General features: G+C 35.2%; 2 protein-coding genes across 3 annotated transcripts; one reads left to right on the top strand and one right to left on the bottom strand.

Annotated features, from left to right (window-relative positions):
• The first annotated feature begins 3237 nt into the window (after positions 1 to 3237).
• Positions 3238 to 8151, top strand: LOC122019935 (adenylylsulfatase HINT3-like). Of its 2 annotated transcripts, none has more exons than XM_042577586.1 (7): positions 3238 to 3577; positions 4129 to 4184; positions 5277 to 5334; positions 6582 to 6648; positions 7688 to 7731; positions 7825 to 7878; positions 7947 to 8151. In XM_042577586.1, the coding sequence occupies exons 1-7, from the start codon at positions 3368 to 3370 to the stop codon at positions 8031 to 8033; spliced, it is 576 nt and encodes a 191-aa protein (XP_042433520.1). In that variant the 5' UTR covers positions 3238 to 3367; the 3' UTR covers positions 8034 to 8151. The 2 variants fall into 2 exon arrangements, with proteins under 2 accessions (XP_042433520.1, XP_042433519.1); XM_042577585.1 differs by having other exon boundaries at positions 7688 to 7743.
• Positions 8152 to 8373: 222 nt separating this feature from the next.
• On the bottom strand, positions 8374 to 9226 carry LOC122019936. The gene is made up of 2 exons (XM_042577587.1): positions 9041 to 9226; positions 8374 to 8950 (listed from the first exon to the last, which is right to left on the bottom strand). Exons 1-2 carry the CDS (start codon positions 9224 to 9226, stop codon positions 8618 to 8620), a joined length of 519 nt encoding a protein of 172 aa, XP_042433521.1. The 3' UTR covers positions 8374 to 8617.
• Between the last annotated feature and the right edge of the window lie 4448 nt (positions 9227 to 13674).

Raw genomic sequence — 13674 nt, 5'->3', positions numbered from 1 at the left:
AGTACATATTATAAATGTTATAATATAATATTACACAAAAGTCAAAAAGGGCCTCCTTTTTTTACTAAATTGTCAAAGGGTCTTATGTTGATTTTTTTTAATCAAAAGGGCATTTCACCATATTTTAAATGACGCAACTATCCTCTAATATTGTTCTTATTATTATCATGTCTCCCACCTAAATTGAGTATGTTACAGTAGTTACGAAACTATAGCTATTACACAATTGTAACAGTTATGATTTCGTAGTTGTTATAACTGAGTTGTTGTAGTAGTTATGGTTTCATAGTTGTTATAACATGCAAATAATTTTTTTTAAGACAAATTATTCAAAGTCTCGGAAAAAAATTTAAATAATAATTTTTCAGCCTAAAATTAGGTTGTTACGAGTTCCACCTCACAACTAATTATAGATCTTTGAATGAGCTTCGATTTAATATTATATATTCTGTAATTTAACTTGAATTAAAAGTTATAATATTTTAAAGTTTAGAATTTAACATTTATATTGTAGCATTGCGAACCGTAACAATATAACTATGTAGGAGCTATGGTTTCATAGCTATTACAACTGAATTGTCATGTAGTTGTAGCAACTACAGTTTCATAGTTGCTATGTAGTTGTAACATCTAAGGTATGAATGTTAAATCTCAAATTTTGAGAAACTATAAATTTTGACTCGAATTGAATCATGCAACACATATATATAAAATTGAAGTTTGTTCAGAGATCTAAATTGATAATTGGGTGGAACCCAAATGACTCATTCAGGCTTAAAAAATTTAATATTTAAAACATTTTCAAAGGTTCCGAATAATTTATCTTAAAAAAATTCATATTGTAACAACTATGATTTTGTAGTTGTTATAATGTACTTGATTTATGTGGGAAATATAAGTAGGATAATAATGAGAACAGTACTAAAGGACAATTGTATGTCATTTTATAGGAGGTAGGGTGTTCTTTCAATAAAAAAATCAACATATGACGTCTTTTTAATGATTTGATAAAAAGGGCATCATATTAACTTTTACCCTATAAATTGGCTAGTTTCCACGAGTGTGGTGTAATAGTAAATCACTTAGGGGAACAAATAAAAAAAACAAAATTTAAATTCCAATAGGCACGAATATGTTAGAAGTCAACTTCTTAAGTATATATAAGTTGTGCAAGGGAAATCGAGGAAGGGTATATAATAGTCGATATATGCAGGTCTGGTGTTTATTAAGAAGAAAAATTCTCAATAATACATGACAGTTGAGGATCTAATCATTATACCTTGCCTCGAAGATGACATTTGTTAGAGTAAAAAAATGATTAATCAAATTGGATAATATTGAGTTGGGAGATTGACCTCACTAACACTTGTTAAAGTAATTATTATTAAGTGTTGTTGTTGGATATTGGTTTGAGTTAGTAGGATTTCACTTTATATATATATATTAAAATTATAAACAGTAATTTCTATAAATTATAATAATTATGATTCATAATTTTTATATGGTGCAGTAATAACAATTCATAATTGTTATAATAATCGAAATCGCTAAAGTGAGAATGAGTAATTCGAGAAAGAACGAACAATTCAAGTAGTAAAAAATGGGTGTATGAATGATAACAAAATATTAAAATCATTTAATTTTGTTTTTTTATAAAAAGTTGCTAACATGAGTGCATATCCCAATGGTAAACAAATTTAAATCACACACAAAAAAAACTACAAAAGAAAATAATAAATATTTATTTTGTAAACGCAAATGGCTTTAGCTTCTATGTTCAAATGGAGAGAAAATTCGTCAAAAACACAAATGGTATATATATACATAATAATATTTATTATAGGAGTTAGAGAATTTTTAATTTTTAAAATTAAAATTATTTATTTAGTTTAATGTGTTATATTAGAGATTCAATCAAAATTTCATATTAAAAAGATTTGAAAATTATCATGAGTTTAAAAATGATGTAAGTTAATTGTCGTAAGACCTTTTGGGTAGAATCTAAGAGGAAAGTCATAAGGACTTAGGTCCAAAATAGATAAATCATGTCATTGTAGAAATATGTGAACATCTTTCTGTCATAATAATTTGTATCATAGCCATGTTCCAGGCTAGATACCATGTGGGGTGATCTTGACGAAGTTGTGAGAGACATGGATGCTTGCAAGGAGGTTTGGAGTGGGTCAGGATGATCGGATGCTCGCAGGGAGGCCTAGAGCGAATCAGAGTGATCAGATGTTTGCAGGGAGGCCTGTAGCAGGTCAGGGTACCAGGATGTGGATGCTTGCCGGGAGGCCCGAAGTAGGTCAAGAGTGACCGGATGCTCAAGAGGAGGGCCGGACCATGAGAGTAATTATAGTCTTTCATTTGAGGGGAAGATTGTTGGGGATTGAAGTATCACATTGGAAAGATTTAGAAAAGATCATAAGTTTAAAAAGGATGTAAGATATCTCTATTGACATGAGATCTTTCGGATAGAGTCCAAGAATAAAATCATCAGGTCCAAAATGGACAATATTATGTCATTGTAAAGATATATGAACATCCTTTGGTCAAAAAAAAAATTTATTTTTACTCTCTAACCAAACATAATAGACACCAAGTTACCTAATTACCTTATATATATATTTTTTTAAAAAAGTCTAAAATAAAGTATAATTACTCCTAAATTGAGCATCAAACTACTCTAGTATATTTTCTATCAAATTGAGCAGGACTTTATTCATACTCAATTGGATGAAAAATATATTAGATTATCTTTAAATATTGCTCAATTGGAAGGAAAATATATTAGATTTCCTTTAAACGATGTTAAATTTAGGAAGAATTATATTAAGTGAGAAAAAAATGATGCTCAATTTAAGTTTAAATATACTAAATTTAAAAGAAATTATATTTTTTTAGATTTTTTATTAAAAAATAATTAAGGATAATTAGATAATCATTTTTACATGGGATGTTGAATAAATAAAACTTTGTATGAAAGATGTGAAAATAAAGGTTTTTTTTATACGTGGACTACATATAAAATTTTAAGTTATGATGAGAGATTTTAAGATTATTTATCGTTATTTAAATTTTATTTACGAAAGGAAATTGTTATTAGAGAATTTTGTATGAAGGTTTGATTTGTTTGAAATGAAACTCTGGGGTGAGTGTAGAAAAAAATACATAAAAAAGAGGTGCGTGCTGGAAAATTCTAGAGGTTTTATAGTTTGACATTTTTAGTAGCCACTTGGGAGTAGATAACGCATTAACTCCCAGTGGCTGCCGCAGGAGAGAGGAGAGAGGAGAGAGGAGAGAGGAGAGAGATTTGATGCCGACATCATTCTGCTTGAGCCTGCCATCCGCCGCCGATCTCTGCTAGATGGCCCATCGCCGAATCGCCGTCCTCTCCTCTCATCTCAGTCCGGCCGGCCCTACCCCTTCCGGGGTCGCTCGACGCTCTCCTGAGCCCGACGAACCGCCGTGTGTCGCCACTTCCAGCTGCAGCGCAGGCGACGCCGAATCTCAACGGGATGGGGAGGCAGGATGCGTCTTTTGCCGGATCATCCGTGGCGAATCCCCCGCGTTCAAGGTAGCCTGCTCATCCTATGATCCGTCTAGGCTTTCCGATTCTAGTGTTCCTTCAAAACCGATGAATCTTTTTGTGATCGTTCTCCACATTGATTTCGTTTTTCGCTTACTTATTTCAGAAATGCTTTTTTTCTTCTTATTTACTCTGTTCTCAATTGTCAATTGGGATGAATCTTTGTGTATTCTCTTCTAATCTGGAGAATCATTATCCCTTCCATCAACGTAAAATCTTTTTGTCAATTGCTGATGCTTACAAAGATTTTCCTAATTTTATTGTGGATAGATGGAGTTTGTATTGCATGATTGGAGTCATCAACATAGTTTAATGGACGAAGCAAGATGGATAGCTTGTGCTGATACTGTCTAATAATGTTATACAGTTCCAGTAATGCACAAGTGGAACTCCGAACCAATATGGGAATCATATTTTAGGTTTAGCTAGAGGGACTAGTAGATTAAATGGATAATCAACATGCTGCTTCTAACTTTCAAGCACTTTATGTTATTCATTTTTACTTGATTTTAATGGCTAATTTTGCCTTTCGTTTGCAGCTTTATGAAGATGATGTATGCATTTGTATTTTGGACTCTAATCCATTGACTTCTGGGTAAAGCATTTATGCTTTTTTATTATTATGCTCTAAGGTGCTATATGGTTATGAGTTTCAATATCCATTCTCTGAAGTATTTCAAGGATAAAAAAGAGGATAATGCAATTTAACTAAACTTGGATTTTGTTAAAGGAATGAAATTATTTGATAATCTTCTATTGATATTGAGTATTTTTGTTTCAATCCTCTTTGATTATACTCTATTTGCTTTTGGAATTTTCTTTATATATTTTTGTTTGTCATATTACTGCACATGTATTTTCTTCTATATTTCTATCTTACGTCATGGTATTTATAAAATAGGGTGTTGTGTATGATCACCAAAAAAACATATTGAATGAAGAGTTATACATTCATTATCTTATTTTACATGTAATAGAGCTTTCTCCGGCCCTCGTCTAATTCTCTTATATGTTATCCTTCATCCTTGTTATTCACTCTTCATCATGTTTCTATTGCCATTCTCCAGATTTTCATTGTTGGTCACTGCTAAGTCAAGGTCGAGCTCCTTGTGAACTAGATACTCATTAGTGCTCACTTCTAAATTATCTCTTCGATTCAGCCAAACTTCTCAATGTCCTTGCATCATCTGTTTGTTCTCATATTTCTTAATAAGCTCTTGGCAACATGTTGTCTGTTGAAATGAGCGTAAACATGGTATTGCATCGTGTTTGCTCTCTAAAGTTGAAGCATCAGTCGTCTTCTGATTTTGATCAGAATAGGTAGCTTATGTATGCGCCACAAAGGCTATCCGATCCAGAATTATATTATATTTAAAGTTTGTGGCCTCATTGCATGTTAACGTAACACCAGTTTTATAGGTGTTAAAGGAAAGAAATTAACTGATACACTCCTGTCCATTTGCACTGATTTTGTTTGGATTTATCTCTGGTTATTTCTCGATCCTCCTGGTATTCTTTTGGTTTGTAATGGAAAATTTTTGTTATCATATCATCAATATGTAATTCTTTCTATGATGTTGATTATTGAATGAAGCATTATTCCCCAATCATCTTATTTTACAAAATTATTGATTATTTAGTTATTTATTTCATTCTGAATTCTTTTATTCATCTTCTTGGCTTGCAGGCACTCCCTCATCATTCCAAAATCACATTCACCTTCATTGGAATCAACTTCACCTTCTGTGAGTTTCTAGTGTCCTTAATCTGAAGGCTCTTTACTTCTGACCCTTAGAGTAGCATTAGTCAGTAACTTGGAGAAACACCACGTGTTTGTTATGCTTGTTGCGGTTTCATCTTGATGAATCTGGTCTTGGGGCATTGCGTCATGGTTTTCTTATTTTATTCACAGTAACAAATATCTGTAGATATTTGCATTTTTAGCTTTGATTTTTTGTTTCTCACTGTCATAAGGAATTGACAACGACTGCTTTGCAGTTCCTGGATCTTTCTTTTTCTTGACTCTTAGCATTTCATGTTCATGAGATTTGGAGATCTTTAGAATTATCCTCTTGACAAGAGTTGGATCTGAAATTATATAGATTATGGGCTCATGAATATGGAATGCAGATCTTGATATTGTTTGTTATTCTTTGTTTATGCATTAAGTATTTTGCTTCTTCCCTCATTTATTCTTAGGATCTAAAAATAGGCATCCTTATTTGAGAATCAATAAGTTTTACCATGCCAATGAACGAAATACTAAATCTAAAATACTTGTCTAATTTCTACAGTTTATTGATGTGCATGCATACTTCAATGGCTAGTGCAGATTGAATACCTACCACTGTTTGTTCATTGGAGATTAATATTCATATAAACCACAGAGGAACAATATATATATATAACAACTGGAATCAAGAAACCGTATCTTTTTTGTCTAGATGAAACAAGCAAAATAGTTTGCGGAATGACATTTATGTCAATGTTTCTCATAGCATTCAAATTATTCTTTCTCTTTCAACTAGTTTTGAGATACTACAATGAGATTGGTATGGTGGGGACAACCATGATTCATCATGCTTTCTCTTGAAGTTCAATTGCCCTTCTGTTTATTTTTTGTCTCAAAATTTCTGTAATTTGAATATACCAATACTCGTAGATAAAATTTCTAAAAAAATCTAAGTTTTGGCAAAGATTTCAATATTTAATTTTTTTTCTTTCTGAATTCGATACCTTAGGATGAGCATATTAACACCTCTTGATAACTCGTACATTAGGTACTACTTTTTCAGGTTAATCTATTGTGAGAATTGTATCCTGCTAAATTGCTTGATTATCTGATATTCAATTATCATAAAATCATCCCCTGTTCTGGTAACTAATTGTATATATTTTCATGATATAGACTACCCTCCAGATGGTTAATTGAAAGATATGGGAAAGGATGTATTTCATCGACTGTTTTCATATTTTTATGTTTTTGATGCAGGTGATAGCATCCATGTGTTCAAAGATACCCTTTCTTAGCAATTGTATAATGAAAGCCACCCAATGTGGTAGGTCGAATGTACTAAAGAGATCTCTGCTTTGATGATTTTGTATATCTTCTTTATGTTTGAACTTAAGGTATAATTGTAAACTGTGTACACTAGGCTGCTCGTTAAAGAGGTAAGTAAGCCTTGAACTTGGCTGCTTGTTAGTTGACTTTTGAGAACTTGTGAACATTTTTTGATTAATGGATTAAAAATCTCAAGCCGTGTTGACCAACACGGTCGAGATTTTCCATTCCGCTCTTGCACTGAGACGTGGAATGACATAAATACCTAAACTGCATTGTGTAAAACTATAATTTATGCTAAGTAAAACTAATCATCTTATCATTAATAATTCAATTAATTATTGTGTGGCATGATATAGTACCAAAATCATATTGTTCTAGGAAAGATTGAAATTCTGACACAATTCTAGACCTTGTATTGAGGGAAAAACTTGTGCATCTTAGATATTCTGTTTTTTCCCCTTTCTTTTGATTATTTAACTACTATCGTTCACAGATTTGTGTAAAATTAACAATTTGCACCATTGGTTTTTACAAGTTTGGTGAGCTTGGTTTCCGGAAGGGAATGAGAATCCCCCTAAGTATATTGGTTTCTTATATTCTGTTATCTTAAAAGAAAAAGCTTGTAACGGCACCTTTTTTTTTAGCTCGGCATCATTTGATAATATTTTGCTTTTTCTTCCCTTTCAAATGAATCTTTCCGTCACATTTCTTTTTTTGCAAAAAAACAATTTAAAAAAAATCCTTGACATTGTTTGAGGCACTTTAATATAACCATGCTTCTGTTATTCTTTATATTTCGTTCCTTCGAATGTTTATTTACATTAAATGTCGTAGAAAGTTACTAGTCATCTCAATAAAGCAATCCTCCTGTTCACCTTGGAACCATTTGGCCTAATCTGTTCATCTTTGTGAAATAAACGCCATTCCACCTCTAGCTGTGTACTTTTTCAAAAACCATCAGTTGGATTGCCCCATGTTAAAACACCTTTCCTTATCATTTTGCGGAAGAGTTACTTGTAATGTGAAAATTGCAGATTCATTCAACTTGTTGGTCAACAATGGATCAGCAGCAGGCCAAGTAATATTTCATGTTAGTAGTGAATTAAGTTCAATAGATGGTTTCAAATACCAGTGTCTGTTTGCTACCTTATTTAGCCTATGCCTGCTGCAGACTCATCTTCACATAATTCCTAGGAAGGCTGGGGACCAGCTATGGCCCTCTGAGGTAAAATCTGTAAACTTTCAGATCACTTGACTGCATAATCAATGACTTGTTACTCTTATTACATGCAGAGTTTTCGAAGACAACCAATTGAATCAAACCAGGAAATTGTTGATTTGGTGAACTCTGTTAGGGATCTAGTTTCTTCTAGGTCTTAGAATGATTTGTTGATAAATATCAACTACAATTTTCATGAATAGTTATATCAGTACTATTACAGAACATTGTACACATGAATTTGTTATCTGTATTCAAATTTAATTTTGGGACCGAGTACTTTTCAAGTCTGAAACATGGTGATTGAAGAAGGATACATAGTTGTCCAATTTCCCTTGTGGGTGTTTAAAAGAAACATCACATGAAAAAGTTATTTTCAAGTTGCAAGTTTTTTGGTGGGTGAATCTTATCACCTAGTTGAATGGAAGCAGATTGCGTTCGGAAGGTGCATAAACTTAAAAAGTTTTTGTGCGGAAGCAAGGGAAAAGGGTGTCCGTCCACTAAAACAGAACAACATTTATGTCACTTTATGATGCAGGTACAGTCAGAGTTTTTCATATCCCGAGGTACGTCTCTTCATTTAATGAAAAGATGGCCCATGAAGCGTTTGAACATGGAGCTGATTTCATTCGATCGTATTGACAGTTCTTCTCTTTCCCTTACATTTTTCACCTGACCTTATTATCAGGGCTCCAAACAACTATTATATATTTTTTTCTACTAACCTACGTGCTCATGTCCACAGTTAACGGAGGAGGCTCAGAGTTTCCAAGGGTTTCACAGCTTCCAGATTACGGCGAGACACATCTTGTGACTGCAGCAAGTGCAGATACTTGCAATTTGGACACAGTGGTGAAGATTTGAACATCATGACTAGAAGATGGCAATTGACACAGACTAATGCCACCATGTTGCCACCCGAACTGCACCCCTGCTTCATTTCCTGATCTGGGTATGTTTCCTTCCCTTCAGAAAATGGAAGCGCTGAGATGTTAAGGTCCAACTCCATGCTCGCCTCCTTTGGCCTCATCCAGCTCGTCTTCATCTTCTTCCTGTTTAGGTAATACATGTTTCCTGACTGCCACAGATCGATTTAAACAAAGCTTAAATTTTGATCATCCTGTCATATTATATATATATATATGCTAGAAAGAGGTTTAGTACTCACTTCTAAGTCTAAGCATTGTTCCCAATCTAGTGGCAGGGGATCATTGAGCTGGAGGTCAATGCTGCTGCGTTGGCTCACTGGATTACAACATATCAATTGTTGCTTCCTCTTCATCGTGGAAATCGCATCTGATTCCGCACTGAAGATTGATCGAGGCGGGCCGAGAGAAAGCTCTGTGTGCTCCATAGCTGCTTGTTTGAACCAGGTTAACCCCCTCCTTGTCACCTCGTTAAGATTTATGAATCAACTTTTATATCTTCATATCTGTAGTATGCAATATATAGAGCGAGAGGAATGGTAAACTCGAGAGATACATATTGCTAAGATTTATGGGATCATGCAAGGGCGCGCGTGGTGAGTAAATAGGGTTCTTAAAGTGAATTCATCCAACCCCATTAAGTGGAGGGCAGCCCTCTGCATTTAAAGCGGACAGTAGACTGGAGAGTGACCTTAAATTGCCTCAAATCCCTCCATTTAACACCTTCATGTACGAACCACTAATTAGGGATCCTCTCCAATTATTGCACCTGCAGTTAGTGCTTGGACTTGCAATAATCATTCATAGACAAAAGCGATTTCACTAACTAGTGTATGGGATTCAAACGAGGGGGTTGGATTATTCCAGTTACAGCCACAGTTGCAGGGGAACCTATCCTGCATGCTCATTCCATGCATGACCTACCAAAATCTAACTCCTTCCTCATTCTTAATGCTCTCTCCTTTTGATATAATTATGGAGATCTAGTCTTCATATGAACCTCTTGGTGCTCTATTTTAATTCTATGATTAATCTAGTAACTCTTCAATTAATTCCCATCTGTAGCTTGTCACACAAATACTAGTTTTCTTAATAGAGTTAGTAGAAATAATATTTTATAGAGCAATTACATGTAGAAAATTTTAGAAAGAAAACAAGTTGGGATGGTATAAACAAAATGACATGTTTATAGTTTTGTATAGATTTATTTAGTCAATCATAAATGCTTTTGACAAATTATGGTTTGATGACAATGAGTTTAGTTAAATAGCCACTGCTCTCATGAGCTCCACGTGAGCTTCATTCTTGTGAAACTAAACAACATCAACTGTCCCATGCAGTAATGAACTGCTTCTAGTTGGTGAGCATTCATGAGCTTCCTCTAAAATTAATTGAATTCCTCATTTACAGGGGAGAAAATAAATAAAAAGTGGAAAGGAAAAAAACAACACACCACCACCTCCATGAAACATATATTGGGCAAGGCATAATGAATTTATGTGGTGGGTTGAGACTTCTACACATCCATCAGTGCCAGCAACTCCAATTAATAAATGGAGCTGTGCCTCATTCTTTGGTCATGAAGGATCAAAGGCATTCAATGTTTCATGTCATAACTCCTCCCCTTGTGAGTTTAATGTTCCAACAGCCCATTTGTATTTGTGAGGTCGCCTTTAATCTCCAGAGGCCACCTCGGACTTCTTATATCAACATAGCATTAGGACATTAATGAGGGGGTCGTCTTGTCATTAACAGATATCAATTACTCATTTAGTGGCAATAAAGTGACGGAGCTGATTCCATATTTGCTGTGTTCCATCATAATGACAATTGAATGTTATCGGTATTATCTATGTTTATTTTGAGCCAATTTTGATATTACATGTTGTTTATCCGATTGTTTCAATTTCATTTCTAGACTGTTTGCAATCATGTTAAAGTGCACTAAGTATTATTTAGGGTTTAGGGACGGGTTGGCGGGGGCGCTGGGGGCGAGCGTATTCGCCTTTTGCCACCACTAAGTATTATTTAGGTCTCTTTTGATTCAATTTTTGATATAAATTAGCTTATGAAGTTGTTTGGTGAAATAACCTGATGACCAAGGGATGATATTTTGGTTAAGAGAACTTGTTCCTTGTCAACTTAGGCAGGCCCTATCGACAAACAGAATTGACCCAATATTTACATACTAGAAAGTTTTTACTCTTCATAAAGGTGTAGGACCGTTGGGCCGGCTAGAAGGGTTGGTAAATAACCTGTTAATTAAAAACAAACAACCCTTCCTCGAACGATTAAGCTAACACTTGTAAAATGAATTAAGCAAAATAAAAGCATAAAAGAAAAGACGAGGCACCAGATGTTTACTTGGTTACAACCGATGTGGTTGTTAATCCAAGGAAGATTAAGCTCAAAAAACTCCTTCAGGCGGAGAAGCCTCTTACAGCGTTTAGGCATAGAGAACAGAAGCTTAACTACAACTAAAGTACACAAGTGTTTGGAAATAGAATGATCGTGATTGTTGAAAAGCTTCTGGACCAAGGCTATATTTATAGCCTTGGTCGGGGCGCCTGGAAGGGTTCCGGGCGCCCTGGGGGGATAAAATTTATCCCCCAACGGTTGGATCGAGTCAAAGCTCGATCCTGGGAAAAAGTCAGTTCCGGGCGCCTCCGACAGTTCCGGGAGCCCCGGACAGCTCCGGGCGCCCCGGAGCCAAAAGTCAACCCTGTTGACTTTTGGTCCGTGCTCTCTTCTCCGGTTCAGCTCGCCTCTGGTCCGGGTCTTTCTGCTCCGGCTCCGCTTGCTTGGGTGATCTCTGACATCCGGAATAGGGCTCACCCGAACCCATCTTCCGGTCTTCTCGAGCGTGCTTCCCTCCGGCTTCTCGTCCCTCGGAATTGCCGCGTGTCCCTTCTCGTCCACCAGCGTACTCATCCGCAGACTTCGTCCCTCGGTCGCACCCCGTGCCGACCTTCGCGCTAGCTGCGTCTCTTGCTCCCCGAGTAATCTTCCGCTCCGGCTTTCGTACCTCGGAACCACCGCGCGCACTTCCTTCTCGTCCGCCAGTGTACTCTTCCGCAGCGCCTCGTCCCTCGGACGCACAGCGTGTCGTCCTTCTCGCTAGCCGCGTCTTCCGCTCGAGTACCTGTGCTCCTAAGCTCCTGCACACTTAGACACAAGGTTAGAAACAACGCAGGACCTAACTTAACTTGTTGATCACACCAAAACAACCTTGGGGTTCCAACAAAAGGAACCTATAGTCTATAGAAAATCAAAGCCTATTCAATGTGGTATCTTGACCCACCATAAGTAGCATTTGATGATTTTGGGATTAGGGCTGTAAATGAACCAAGCGTTCATGAACAAGTTTGGTGTTCGGCTTGGTAAGAGCTTGTTTATGTTCGTTCAATATACATAAGATTAATTAAACAAACAAGCTTGAACAGCTCGTTAAGTTAAACAAACAAGCTTGAACACATAATGTGTTCAGCTCGTTAACGTTCGTGAACAACGTTCGTGAACAATGTTCATGAATAACATTCATGAACAATGCCCACGAACCATATTTATTAATAAAACTCTTTTCAATATGCTAAATAAATAATAAAATAAATAAATAAATAAATAAATTTAAATTATCAATCTTAATAACCAATCAAATAATTAAAAGTTTCAAACAATCAAACAAGCTTGAATTGAGAGCTTGATAACATCTAAACGAACCAAGCTCAAGCCAAGCTCAAACCAAGCTTGAATTGAGAGCTTGATAACATCTAGACGAACCAAGCTCAAGCCAAGCTTGAATTGAGAGCTTGATAACATCTAAACGAACCAAGCTCAAGCCAAGCTTCAAACAAACCCAAGCTCATAAAAAATAAATCAAGCCAAGCTTGAACACTCATTTCAAAAGCTTGGTTCATTTTAAGCTTGGCTCGGCTTGGCTCGATTATCTTATCAAACAAGCTTGAACACCCCAAAGCTCGGCTCGGCTCGGCTCGGCTCGGCTCGTTTCGTTTATAGCCCTATTTGGGATGTCAGTCACCAACCTTCAAGGACACTTGCGATGAGAGGCCATTAGATCCTAATGTTCCTCATTGCGTTTTCAAAGTGACCACCCTACTAGTTAAATATTTTCACAAGTTATAACTGATTGGATTTGATTCAAAATGTAATATTATCGACTGATTATTTATTTTTCTTAACTAACCAAACTAAATGATTAAATTAAAAAAAGAAAACAAATTTGAATATATTTTGTTGTCTTTTGGCCTATTGTTGCTTGAGGGATAAAAAACAAGACTGGTAATTCTATTTTTAATATATTTGCTTTAGTTAAAATTCTACTCATGTTTTATGATTTATGGTCTAGATGATGTTCAATATCTTTATCCTTTAATGCACCATCACAATCACTTTTAATCTTCATCCTTATCTGCTTAAACGTAGAAAGAAGAAAAGAAAAAGCATGGCACCAAGAATAAAATAAAAAATGTTATGATAAATTTGTCCATTTATTTGAGCAGAAAGGAAGGTAGAAAGGAATAATAACGTTACAATGGAGATTTAAATCTTGATTTTTATCTATTTTATGATTCCAATATATTCATGGAATAGATTGACGATGGAGAATACTTTTGTTTTATTTTTTAAAAAAATAGAAAACATATGTGATATTATGGTAAAATCAATATAGATTAAAATACCTAGATCAGGTTCTGTTGATTGTTACACACATGAATGATAATTAGTGGCTTTTTATTTGATATCAGAGTATGTTTATATTTACTTTTATCAGCATGTATTACCTTTGTAGTTATTTCATCATGTTGAACAGGTGGGCTGAGATCAGGTCTCTGCTACATATGCTTTTGCTTTGAGG

This window comes from Zingiber officinale, chromosome 9A (assembly GCF_018446385.1).
Source record: "Zingiber officinale cultivar Zhangliang chromosome 9A, Zo_v1.1, whole genome shotgun sequence".
In the NCBI taxonomy this organism is placed as follows: domain Eukaryota; kingdom Viridiplantae; phylum Streptophyta; class Magnoliopsida; order Zingiberales; family Zingiberaceae; genus Zingiber; species Zingiber officinale.
This window is presented reverse-complemented; position numbering and strand designations above follow the sequence as displayed.